This window comes from Lepidochelys olivacea (genome assembly GCF_965140295.1).
Source record: "Lepidochelys olivacea isolate rLepOli2 genome assembly, chromosome: 14".
Lineage (NCBI taxonomy): Eukaryota > Metazoa > Chordata > Testudines > Cheloniidae > Lepidochelys > Lepidochelys olivacea.
This window is the reverse complement of record NC_140424.1, coordinates 9,928,762-9,941,523: the sequence shown is the minus strand read 5'-3', so window position 1 is coordinate 9,941,523 and position 12,762 is coordinate 9,928,762. Positions and strand designations below refer to the sequence as shown.

Below are 12,762 nucleotides of genomic sequence, written 5' to 3'. Positions count from 1 at the left end.
CAAAAGCCTGCTGTAGTTTTGCTGCCTAATGTGGAATGAGATTCTTTAGGGTGAGGCTCTTTTCATTCTGGTGATTAAACTGAGTTCATTGTAAGATAGAACCATGGACAGAAAACATTTGCATGGTTTTGGGAGATTCCTGGAATACAGCATTTGCCATGGATACTGAATCTGTTTTAGGTACATGTGTGGTCCCCATTACTGTAGAATAGGAGTGCCTCCCTCTCTTTAATGCAGCTATCCTCACAACAGCCATGATAGGGCAGGGCTGTTATTCCCATTGCACGGATGGAGAACTGAGGTACAGAGAGAGAAAGTGACTTGCCCAAGGTCACACGGGAAGTCGGTGTCAGAGCAAGAAATTGAACCCTCATCTCCTGAGTCCCAAGCTAGAATCTGATTCTCCACAGGCACTGACTTTTTCCAATGTGTTGGGGGGTGCTTGACCCCTGGCTCTGCCCCAGACCCCGCCCCCACTCTACTCCTTCCTCCAAGGTCTTGCCCCTACCCCACCTCTTCCCACCAAGTTCTGCCCCCTCCCTAGAGTATGCCCCATCCTCGCTCCTCTCCCCTCCCCCTCTGAGCCTCCTGCACACCGTGAAACAGCTGATCGTGGCAGGTAGGAGGCGTGGGGAGGGAGAGGGAGCTGATGGGGGGCTGCTGGTGGGTGCTTAGCACCCACCATTTTTTCCCTGTGGGTGCTCCAGCACTGGAGCACTCATGGAGTCGGCGGCTATGCGAATCACCATTTGTCCTTTCTTAACTGAGCACTTGCAAGGCCGACAGGCTTGATGTTTGACTTGCTTTAGCAAATCCAAGCTATTCACATTCAAAATATCTTAACGTGGCTAAGATCTTGGAGCCTGATCCTGCAGCTCTCTAGTCCCTTTTACGTTAATAACATTGACTCTGTGGCATGATCAGTAATTCCAGTCTGGGTGAACTATGGCCTGTTGTCTCGGGAACCAGATTTTTACTGGCTGTTCCATGTGGTGCTATGCAGCTTGGGAGTTTTGTTTGAGTGAGAATGGAGGGATGAGTATGTCAGCTCAAAAGTGAATGTCCAACACAAAGGTGGGCAAACAGATTTTTGAAAGATAATCCTCCACCTACCTATCACCTCTCCTGATCCTTTCCCTGGTTCTAGATCCAAAGTCAAATAAATAATTTTTAAGGTTATGAAATACTGAAATAAGGATCTCCCTTCCCTCCCCATTTTTTCCTGACCTTTCTGACCAGTATCCCCATCCACCGTGCCCAAACACTCCCCCCAAAGCCTGTTTGTTTTGGTATTTCCAGTGGGGCCTAGGAAGAGAAATGCCAGAAATGTTACTAAAAATCCTATTCTTGAGAGATTTCCAGCCCATTGTTACAAATTCAGGTGGTCTAGCTATTTCAAATAGGGATCCAGATACATAGATGCTTATCTGCTGAAGCTTTGATAGTGCAGGTGAATTCTCAGTTTGCTTTATATTACTGCATCTTTTATAAAGAAAGTCCCATGCTGCAATTTTGGGACTCTGACTCCGGTACGTGAAGCTTTCTGGCATTATGTAACTCGGCCAGTGTTTGCTTTCCATTATGAATTCCTTGTGGGTTTGCTGTATCTTGAAAGGTTAAGAAGTAAGAGGCAGGGACAGTAAGTTTCTAAGCCATATTTGCAAACTTCTGCAGATGAGCAGTCACTGTACTCAGAATAACATCAGGATGACAGGGCAGCATGGGGAGAATCTGCTTTATGGAGAACAGAGTCATTTGTTATTCTTTTCTGAGTAGGTAATTTGTTCTAGGAGCCAGGTTGCTCTGGTGCTTGAGAGAGAGGCCAATCAGGGGAAGTGGGTTCTAACTCTGACTCGGCCATGGACTTTCCTTGTTGTCAATATGAACTGGCTATCCAAGGATGGAATGAGCCATGGAGATTGTAGTTACCTCTCACCCATGTTAGAGGTGATACTACTAAGTCAGGATTGAGTAGGTCAGTAACTGAAGACTTGCACTGCTGCTGTCTGTACTGTACCTGTCTTAGTGGATAAACTAAAGACCTTGGTCTCCAGGGTTGCCAGTCCAGCCCCTTCCATTAGCATTTGATGTACACCAAAATAAATGTAAAATAGACTTGGATAGTACATGCAATATACGGGCTAGATTCTCAATTGGTATAAATCAGCATAGCTCAACTGAAGCCAATCGAGCTACTCTCATTTTAACCAGCTTTGGCCCTGGCCCTATGAATTAACAACAGAGATCCAGAAAAATGCGAGAAAGGAAAATAAGGAAGGCTTGAGTTTACTCTAAAAGGCCAGAGACATAAGTAAGTAGATGTGCTTATGAGACTAATGCAAGAAAGACGCGAACATTTCAGAAGGTGCAAAATTATCCACATTGTATGGTAAGGATCATCTTTCAGTGTCCTGAAAAGCTATGCAGAGGCAAGGCACAACAGGAACAATTTCTAGAATGATGACACCCTTAAGAAGTGAGTTTACAGTCCGCACATTCCTCCTTAGGCATGGAACCAACTCTCAGAAGAAGTTCGTAAAGCCGCTCGCCTGTCCTTTTACAAATCACTCCTTGAGTCTCATTTCTGCTGTGATGCCCACCGAATACTGCCACTTGCTAACAGTGGGGCAGATGGTGAGTTGAGATTGCTACTGATTGGCTTATTATGCTTATGATTTCTACATGGAGGCCCAAATCCATTCAAGTCAATAGGAATCTATTGACTTCCTTGGGCTTTGGATCAGGATCACAGCTGACCCATGATATTCCTGTGACTCTGTCCTGCCTCTCTCTCTCTCTCTCCTCGCTGTCTGCCTCCTCACCTGTTGTCTTGCCTGTAACTAAGACTGTAAGCTCTTTGAGGTGGGGACTCTCTCTTGCTGAGTCTTTACTGCCCCTAACAATGGAGCCTTGACATGGTTGGGGCCTCTTGACACTACTGCATTACAAATAATACACAGTGGGTCCGATTCTGCTCTCCTTTACACCAGTGTAAATTGTTCTGCTTAATCAGGTGCTCCCATGGCTGGCCCTAAAGGAATTCTTTAAACAAATGAAAATACAGTGTGTACTGTACTGTAGGAAGTGTCAGATGCCGGAGCTTGCATCCAGCAGAGCATATGCCCTTCTCTGAATGACAGAGACAGCAAAGGTAAAATCCATCCAAGCTCAGAGAAAGTGATGGCACTGGAAATAAACCAAACTTAATCCAAACAGAGCAAAGTTTAGAGACCCTGATAGCGATGCCAGCCCTGAAACCAGCAATACAGAATACACGTTGTAAGAAGGGGGCCCCATTTTACCCTTGGGGGTGATAAATCACAAGGCCATGTACTTAATGGTGTTAATAATGGTGATAATAATGATAATATAGGAGGTGGGGTGGCAGTCCCCTTATTTTTTAAATACAATGTTGGCAACCCTACTCACAGTGCTTCGCTCACAAACAGCTTGCCCCCATGCAGGTAACACCCTGAGTGTCTGTGTGTAGCTACAGCCTGCCAGCACACTCCAGTCACACTGTGGCCTCCACCAGCCTCGGCTACCACATGCAGGGTGATCCCAACACACACCCAGTCCTGGATTTTCCCAAAAAATGTGTGTTTAGCACTGTCTAGACCTTTCCTGGACAGTTCAGATATATTAGGTCCATTGCCCCTCTAAGGGGATTTAGGTACAACTGTTAGCCACCTTAAATGGAGTTACCCACGCAGTTCACAGCACTGGATTAGTTTTGATAAATAAGCTTGTTTTTTCCTTAAACTACAAAGAGAAGGGTTTTAAATGTGTTCAAGTGTAGGGCATTAAAGTCAGAAACGGTTACAAGAAAAATAAAATGCTTCCTAGTACTAACCTTAACAAACTCGACTTGGTTTAAGGTGAAGTTCTTATCACAGGTCCCCAGTATCATTGCTGACCAAGTATCAGGTCAGGATCTGCTCCCAAGGTCCAAACAGCTGTTTGTTTTGTCGTCTTAGGTGAAAAGAGAGAGATGGACTTGGAGAGGTAACTTGGGGTATTTGCCCCTCACTTTTATAGTTCAGTCCCCCTCATAAAGTTCTTTTTAGTTGAGAGCAAGGAGGCACTGAGTCTAGGGGTTGGGGGGGAGGTTTCATGCTGTCCCTTCTCTCCCTTCTATTAGCTGAGATGAGGATTTTCTTTGTCTTCTTTCTCTAGCTGTGTGGGGACTCCATTACATCTCATATGCAAATTGAGGTAAACACACTTCCCTTTGTTTAAGACCAGTTTGCTTGATCAGTTCTACCTAACTCAGGCTGCATGAGTTTGAACATGTGCCTTACCATCATACAGGGCCGGAGGGGAGAAGGAGGGGAAAATTTTAAACACAATGTTGCTAGATACATTTCACCATGATATTATTGAACAGTGAGTTTTCAAATGATACCTCACAAGGCATATTCTGTGCAGAGATTAATACCATAGTGTGTAGGGTGTGAATACCGGGGCACATTCCATCACAGCCACCTAATAAGGAGCTCCCTACTGTGCTTGTGTAGTGAAATGTGAAATGAAATGAAATGCCTCCCTTCTCTTTAGGTTTCTCCCTTGCTCTCTAGTATTGGATTCAGCTCCTGTCTTCTGTGCTGTGCGTTTACAGATGATAATAGGGTGTGTAACTGAATCTGCTCACACAGATGAAATTGAGCTGTCAACCAAATAAGGTCTGAGGTGGGGAAAAGTATATTCCATCCTGTAAATAATGTCATCAGCCTTCTCATAGGCAGTGCAAGTGGCAGGTGACCTGCTGTGATGCTGACTACGGCTGAAATTTTTAAAGGAACCAAATAAGCTTGTAAAATCCCAGTCCAGATGCCTGAAATTTGGGGTTAGTTGGGTACTAGAGGATGCCGATGTTTTTTGTCCCTTTCACTCCGATCCAAAAGCAAACCTATTATTACCTTTGAGTATTTAATTCCAGGACTAAACACCAGATGAAACTGGTGACTTGAGCTAACTAAATATGTACTGCAAATGCATTTACCTAATTTTGTGTTACCATTCATGTAACTATATGGTACAATAACTCCACTAGAAATTATGGTAATTGCAGAGTAACTTAACATCCCTATTACTGTATTGTCTCCTGAGAGCCATGCAGATAACTCACCTCAGCCACTGTATCGCTGGTAATTAGCGTAACAGGTAATCTTTGTTTTCTTGTGGGCAGAAGAGGTATTTTTGCTGCCCACATATCTCAAGTCCTGTGCGGTATTGTGAGATGCAGCTGGGGCCTTGTAATCCTCTGTGAGTGCAAATCTCCCATGATATCTACATCCTCTAGGTTTAGGTTATCATTCCCAGAAGGCACTTTTATGGTGGAGGAAGATAGATACCGTGCTCAGTTTGTAGCAATAAGAAGGAAGTCAGCCGCTCTGAATGCTTAAGAGATGCTGCCGCTGAAAGATCTGGTGAATACACAGTAATCAGCTTCTGCCTGTTTAGAAATTTCACAGGGGATCTATAAAATGTCAGAAGCTTTTAAATTGATAACTGTGAAGAGGAAGATATGCCATGAATTGAAATGTCAAACAGACTGTAATTAGTTATTTTAATTCTTAAAGGGACAGGGCCAATTTAAAAATAATGTTATACTATATGTTCTTATCTGTTGTAACAGAGATGAGGATACTATTGGTTCTTGGTAACCTCAGTTTAGCTTCCTCCTCCTCTTGCATAGGTGCTCAAGGAAAGCGTTATAAATTGACTGCTTGGGAGACAGAAGAGGCTATGATGCAGTTTGCCTCTACACCCAGGATATTATTTAAGCCCCAAGGGCCTGATTCTCTTCTCATTTACGGTGGTGTAAATCAGGAGTAACTCCATTGACATTCCTTAAATGCAGTCTGCTTGCTTTTCTCCATGTGGGTGACAAAAATGGGCTAGTCAGTTTCACAATCCATTGTGGTCAGTTTCATGGCTGGGCTCACATGCCCTGGCACAGTGCTATAATGACTGCAGGGAATGTGTAATTGTTAGAAAAACAAAATAGATATTTCCATTGTAATTCTGTTTGATTTTAAAGTTAAATGACAAAACACAAATGCCATTAACAGAGATGACAAATTGTATAAGGTTCCTAAGCAGAAAATCAGAAAAGCAAATCAGAGTTACAATGAAACATCCTGGGGGTAAGCCAATATGGAAGGCAGCAGGGGAAATGTGCAAGACCACTGTACCTTCCTTTTAAAACTTTGTTAGAGCACATGTTTGCATGCACACACACCTGCAAAAGCCATGCCCATACATGAAGGCATGAACACGTGTAACCCCACGTATGTATATGTGGCAGCCGTTATCTTGGGTGACACTGAGAACTGAACCGGGGACCTCCGGAGCTAAATATGTGGGACCAACTCCTCAGCTGGTGTAAACTGACTGCATTGGTGCTATGACAATTTGCACCTGCTAAGAATCTGGTCTGTGACTTTCTACAGCTGGAGCTAAAGAGCCAGGTGCAGTAGCAAGCTTGCATCCTACATGGATTTGGCACAGAGGTGAGAGATGTGACACACGCTGACTAGTGAGTTACACATGCACATGTACATACAATACTAACCTAATGATAATACCCAACTCTTATCATCAGTAGATCTCAATGCCCTTTACAAGGAAGGTGAATACCATTATCCCCATTTTACAGATGGGGAGACTGAAGCAATGGGAGGTGAAGTGACTTGCCTGAGGTCACCTAGCAGGCCAGTGGCAGAGCCAGGAATAGAATCCAGGTCTCTGGAATCCCACCCCAGTACTCCATCCACTAGACTACCCTGCCTCCCCTCCACATGCATAACTCTTTCTTTGTGCACCGTGACAGCAATCAAGCTCATTTGGGGGTGCTTCTGCTAACACTTCCAGACGTGAATCTTGCATGGCTGGCTAGCAGGATGCTCCCATTAGAGGAATCTCTGGGCTGGAATCCACTTTGCCCAGTTAGTTCCACGGAGCCCAACTTTATTGACTTATAAATCAGAGTAAGCTCCAGTTTCTGTCTCAGGTTTTTGGTTAAGGAGGTGACATTGAGGATATGCCTTTTTTGTGTGTGTATGCATGAGGCCAGTGGTTCTTTATGTGACTATGACAGTCTCATAGAGGTTTATAGCTGTTTTGTAGTCTACAAAGAGGGTATTTTGGTTAACTCATATATGTGCCATCAGAGAGATTGTTTTTTGGACCAAATATCGCCCTGTCATTATATGCATAGAACAACAGGCCTCCAGTCTCTGCCTGGGGCCTTCAGGTATTACTGCAATACAAACAATAATTAATGAGTGCATTTTAAAAATCTAAAAATACATTTAAATTACTCCTGTGTAGCCACATTTTCTCTCTTGTTATAAGGTCCCTGTACTTTGGCTCCCAGTTCCATTCAGCCCCTTTAAAACCAATAAAACATGACAATGCAAGCAACAATGCTATTTCTAATAAGGAGGACATGTAGAATCAGTGCTACATTATTGAACATACTCGTGTAACTTACAAAGCTGGGCAAAGAATATATTTTCCAAGCACTCAGCCTGTGTATTTATCCATCTTTGCGCAAAAATTCTGGCTAATTATCATTATCCAGTAGAAATCAAAGGGTACTGTGAATTTCTGCATGTCATCTTATCTAAGGAGAATTTCCTTCTTTGCTATTTTAATAAGACACTTCTCTGTGGGATTGGTGAGGAGGTTGTTGCAGGTTCTCGTGGGTTTCTTTCTCTGTTTTGAACAATTACAATACATAGCTCTGACATAAATAAAAGGCCTGTGAGAAATAAGAGAGATGAACATTGCTGACAGTATTCATAGCATGAGAAGGAGATGATTTCTGCCATAGAGCTGCTATAGCTAAGGGTCTGTCTGTCAGCACATCTCTTTATAAATTGCTATTTTCTAGCAGCCTCTGAGTATGAAAAATCTTTTAAGTCATTTTGAAGTTACAGGAGGGCAAAGTGACCTGGAATCTGATATGACCGAAGGTGTTTCTTCCAGCTTTAAAAAAAAATTCTGCCGTTTTAGCCATTTTCAAAAGCACCTAAGTGACTTAGGAGCACAAATCCCACCGAGTTTCAATCTGAACTGTGCTTTTAATTCACTTAGACACTTTTGAAGATTCCACCCACGGACCTTTGTGTACTCAACAGCAGGGTGTACACTAAGGGAGAGCAAAGGGGAAGAAGCTCCCGTTTCTCTCCTCAGCTAGTGCTAGTGAAAGCTCCCCCTCCTGTTCAACCATTGTTTACAAGTCAGGTTTCAGAGTAGCAGCCGAGTTAGTCTGTATTCGCAAAAAGAAAAGGAGTACTAGTGGCACCTTAGAGACTAACCAATTTATTTGAGCATAAGCTTTTGTGAGCTACAGCTCTTTAATTTAAACCATGGCTGCTTGAGCATGTAGAATCGCTACTTCCCAAGCAAAACTCTGTGAGGATTTTAACTTCACACCCACAATGCCCAGTGCATGGCATGGAAATTCACTGTAGAGAAAGCCAGCATAAGTGAGGGCCATGCATCACTTAAGCTTGACTCAGGGCACAGTCTAGCAAGGCAGCAAGTAGTGAGCCTGATCCAGCAAAGCCCTTAATCATGTGCTTAATATTAAGCACACATGAATCCCTGTGGAAATCAATTGTTGGGAAATAATTGATTTCAGTGGGAATATTCGTGTGCTTAAAGTTAAAGCACATGCTTACGTGCTTTGCCAAATCAGGCCAGAGTGCTCGGCACCATGAAGGGCCAAGCCCTGAAGCCCTATTGTGAGGGTTTTACGGGACCTAAGTGGTGCATGGGCCTTTTACTGGCCCTCTGCACAGGGTGAGTTTTACTCACTCAGCCCAGCACAGCAAGCATACTGTATTATATATCTTACACTTTCTCAAGCCTTTCTAATGAATCTTCCTCACCATCCACAGGTGTTGCCCTCTGCACATACTAAGAGGCATACCTGCCAGATTTTATTCACAAACATAAAAGTCGATTTTCTGATACAGGTAGGATGGAAAAGGCAGGAGAGGTTTTCCCATAATGATATCGGACAACATTTTTGTCCTGCTATCAATCTACATTTTGTCACATTGCCGTGACTAATGCAATGGCAGTTTGCTCCATAAGGCATTGCTCTCACGAGGCTCTGAGTGGCTCCAGTCTGATGTGTCTGTCTAGGCCAGTGGTTCCCAAACTTGTTCTGCCACTTGTGCAGAGAAAGCCCCTGCCGGGCCGGGCTGGTTTGTTTACCTGCCGCGTCCGCAGGTTCGGCTGATCGTGGCTCCCAGTGGCTGGGGTTCGCTGCTCCTGGCCAATGGGAGCTGCTGGAAGCGGCGGCCAGTACATCCCTTGGCCCATGCCGCTTCCAGCAGCTCCCATTGGCCTGGAGCAGTGAATCGCAGTCACTGGGAGCCATGATCGGCTGAACCTGCGGACGTGGCAGGTAAACCAACCAGCCCAGCCCGGCAGGGGCTTTCCCTACACAAGCGGTGGAACAAGATTGGGAACCACTGGTCTAGGCCTTTAGCCTGTGCTTAGCACTGTGCACATCTGTCATACCTAAGCATTTGCAGAAAGTGCTCACCATCCTGGAGGATCAGGCCTTGAGTGGCAATGTGCTTTCGAAGAACCATCTCAAAGGGCAGATTCTGATACCCCGATCAGTCTGAGTTGTCACTTACTCTTGGACCAGTCCCATTGTCTGCAGTGAGTCACTTGCCACTTCTGCAGTTAGAGACTCCTGAGATCTCATCTGATCTGTCTCTGCCTTGCTGTGTATCCTAGGGCAAGTTACAATGGTGCACATTTTCAAAAGTGGCTCCTATTTTTGGGTGACATCTACATATATTTGGGTAAAAATTGAGGTACTCAAAATGTAAGTCCATTTCTGAAAATGTGGCCCTTAGCTGGGCTTGGCAAAATTCGATTTTATTTGGTCATAATTTCTACAGATAATCTCGGAGTTTATTTTTTTCTATTTTTATTGATTTAAATTTTCACAGTTACAAGAAATTATGGTTGGAGGGGTCAACATCACATGTCAGAATATACACAGTAAATATCCTTAAATCAAACTCTAATAAGCTCTCAAGCAGCATTTTTCTTACTTTGACTATCTATAAATTTCTGTCATCATCCATGGAAATATTTTGTCAGTTGGTTGTATGTGTATGAAATTGACGTTTACTTGACATTCACTGATTAAAAATCTGACCCTTCAAACCCTGCCCTTAACCTATCCATGCCTCCTTTGTAACCAACTGGATTTACCGGTAAAGTTGCTGTGTTTTGAGAGTGGTGTGTTCTGAGTCCCACCCTGTGAGTCAGGAAATCCTGTGGGCTAATCCCAGTCCTGGCACTGACTTCTTTTTCAGCCTTGAGCAAGTCACTTGTCCTTTGTGTGCCTCAGTGTTCTGATCAGTGAAGTAGGGCACGTGATGTGCACCTTCAGACCTTACAGGGCTGGTGTGAAGATTGATTAAGCTTTGCACCCCAGTGTGAATATATAAAGCCCTGTGTAACTCCCAAATCCTTTATTCCATTACTGAGCTTCCGGATCTCTAGCTTCACTGTCTCACAAATGGGGTGTTATTCCTTTTCTCTGCTTTCTTCTTGATAGTGGCACTCTCCCCTTTCAGCCATCCATTCTTAGCACTAGTCATCCTTCCTGCCAGCGGGCCAATGGGATCTGCTCTCTCCTTCTCTTGAGCTCAGTGGTGTCAAGAGTTGTCATTCAGATCTGTCAGCCTCATTTCATACCCTGCAGTTATTCCCATCGTAGCTGGCAGTGGTTACAGCACAATTTCTCCTCCATTTCCTTGGGGAAGGATGTTATCTCTGAGATACAAGTCTCTGAAAGGTTAAGCATCTTCCTCTACAGCTAAGTGGAAAATTGCACTTTTAGTAATACCTTTCCGTATGATGTCTGTCATCTTAGCGAATGTGAGACAACTTTCCATGTAGGATTCATCCTAAATGCATGCCTCCTAGGACTTCTCTGAAGACACTGATTTGCCAAATACGAATTTTTATTCATTCTTTAATTTCAGGGATGTTTTCAGGCTTTTACAATTAAGATCAGATATTGAGTCCTATAATTCATCTCCTGCATTTGTGACCGTGAAAGTCCAAGGTGGTTCTTCTGTTCCCTGTTTGTCAACTCCTATTTCATCTCTAGTTTTATATCTGGAAAATGTGGTCCTGAGAACAACATGGTTTCTTGGGGTGTGATCCCCATCTGACTGAAGATGCAAGGACTAGGGCTTATATTTCAAAAGTGACTAGTGATTTTGGGTGCCCAACTGGGGTGCCTCAGAAGGGCCTGATTTCCTCTCATCTCATCTAAATGTCAGGCACCTTTAGCATGTCTCAGGTTGGCTCCCAGAAATTGCAGCACCCCAAATTGTAAGTCCTAGACCCTTTTATTTTAATATAAAATACAGTATCATACAGTATCTTAATAGATGAACAAATAGGGCAAATAAACCATGATTGCCTGAATAAGACCTAGTTCTGATCTTACTTAAACAGTGTAAATCAGGAGTAACTCTCTTGATTTCAGTGTGAGTTTGGGATGCACAAGTAATGCTAGCTCAGGCTTTAATTCTGCATTGTGCCCTAAATTGCATGTTACCCCAAGGTTTTGCACATATGGGTTTGGGTGATCTAGTAGTGTTTGTGCAGCCTAATGGATCTGAACACTCCCCGACTTTGATGTGTTCCAAGTCTGGATCATAATCCAAATGTTCCAATATCCTCATGCTGGTCAGGTCTCTCAGACTTATTTATTTTAATTGCATTTCATTTTTCCTTTACAGATGATGACACGATCAGCTAAAGTGGTGTTGCAGGCCTGCCAGCAAAATGGCTGTGAAAGTATGGACCTATGATCTGGTGATATGTGCCCTAACCTATCCTTCCCTTCTCCTTTAATAACCATAATTACTCCATGGATTAGATCCCACTTGGCTGATGCCTCCAGAACAGAAGCCAGGAAAACAACTATTGTGGGTGCAGGTTCACTTAATATATCCAACAGCGTGGTCGCACCTGGGCCCTCACTTGTGTGCACCCCCCCATGCAACGGGAGAATTTTTTCTAATGAATCCATGTTGTATTCCCTTCAAAATTAATCCTGTGTCATCCAAACATTTTTCTCTTTTCCTTTGAAGACAAGGGTATTGCGCCAATGTACAGAGCTTGCTGAATGTGCCTCTTGATCTTGTATGCAGTGTTGTAATAGCCATGTGGGTCCCAGGATATTAGAGAGACAAGGTGGGTGAGGTAATATCTTTTATTGGACCAGCTTCTGTTGGAGAGAGAGATGAGCTTTTGATCTTGGTCTTATTATTAATGCAGTATTTAATATCTGTTTTTACTTAGCAAGTAAGCTGAACAAGTGTGATAATGACAGGTTTCAGAGTAACAGCCGTGTTAGTCTGTATTCGCAAAAAGAAAAGGAGTACTTGTGGCACCTTAGAGACTAACCAATTTATTTGAGCATGAGCTTTCGTGAGCTACAGCTCACTTCATCGGATGCATACCGTGGAAACTGCAGCAGACTTGATAAGTGTGATAATGAGATCTGCTCTAGTTCAGCTTGTCACAGCTTTTGCTAATGGCCTCACACTCTGTAAAGCTTGGTTTCAGCGAGAGGGACAAGGAGGCGAAGGTGTTAATGTAGCAGTGCTGCTTATTTTAGCATGTGAATGAATCAGCCCTTTAAGGAAAGAATTCAGCATGTTAACCCATTGTTCCTGGAGCAGATACAAAAGTCTC

General features: G+C 43.6%; 1 protein-coding gene across 2 annotated transcripts in view; it reads left to right on the top strand.

Moving 5' to 3' along the window:
• The window catches only part of RAB11FIP4 (RAB11 family interacting protein 4), a 196,731-nt gene that overhangs the window by 37,982 nt on the left and 145,987 nt on the right, over positions 1-12,762 (top strand). The window contains exon 2 of one of the 2 annotated variants that reach the window (XM_084648384.1): positions 2,508-2,634. The exons of the other annotated variant lie outside the window; for it this stretch is intronic. Within the exon in view, the coding sequence (XP_084504510.1) occupies positions 2,508-2,634 (127 nt within the window). The remainder of the gene's footprint in view (positions 1-2,507; positions 2,635-12,762) is intronic. 2 annotated transcript variants of the gene reach the window in all.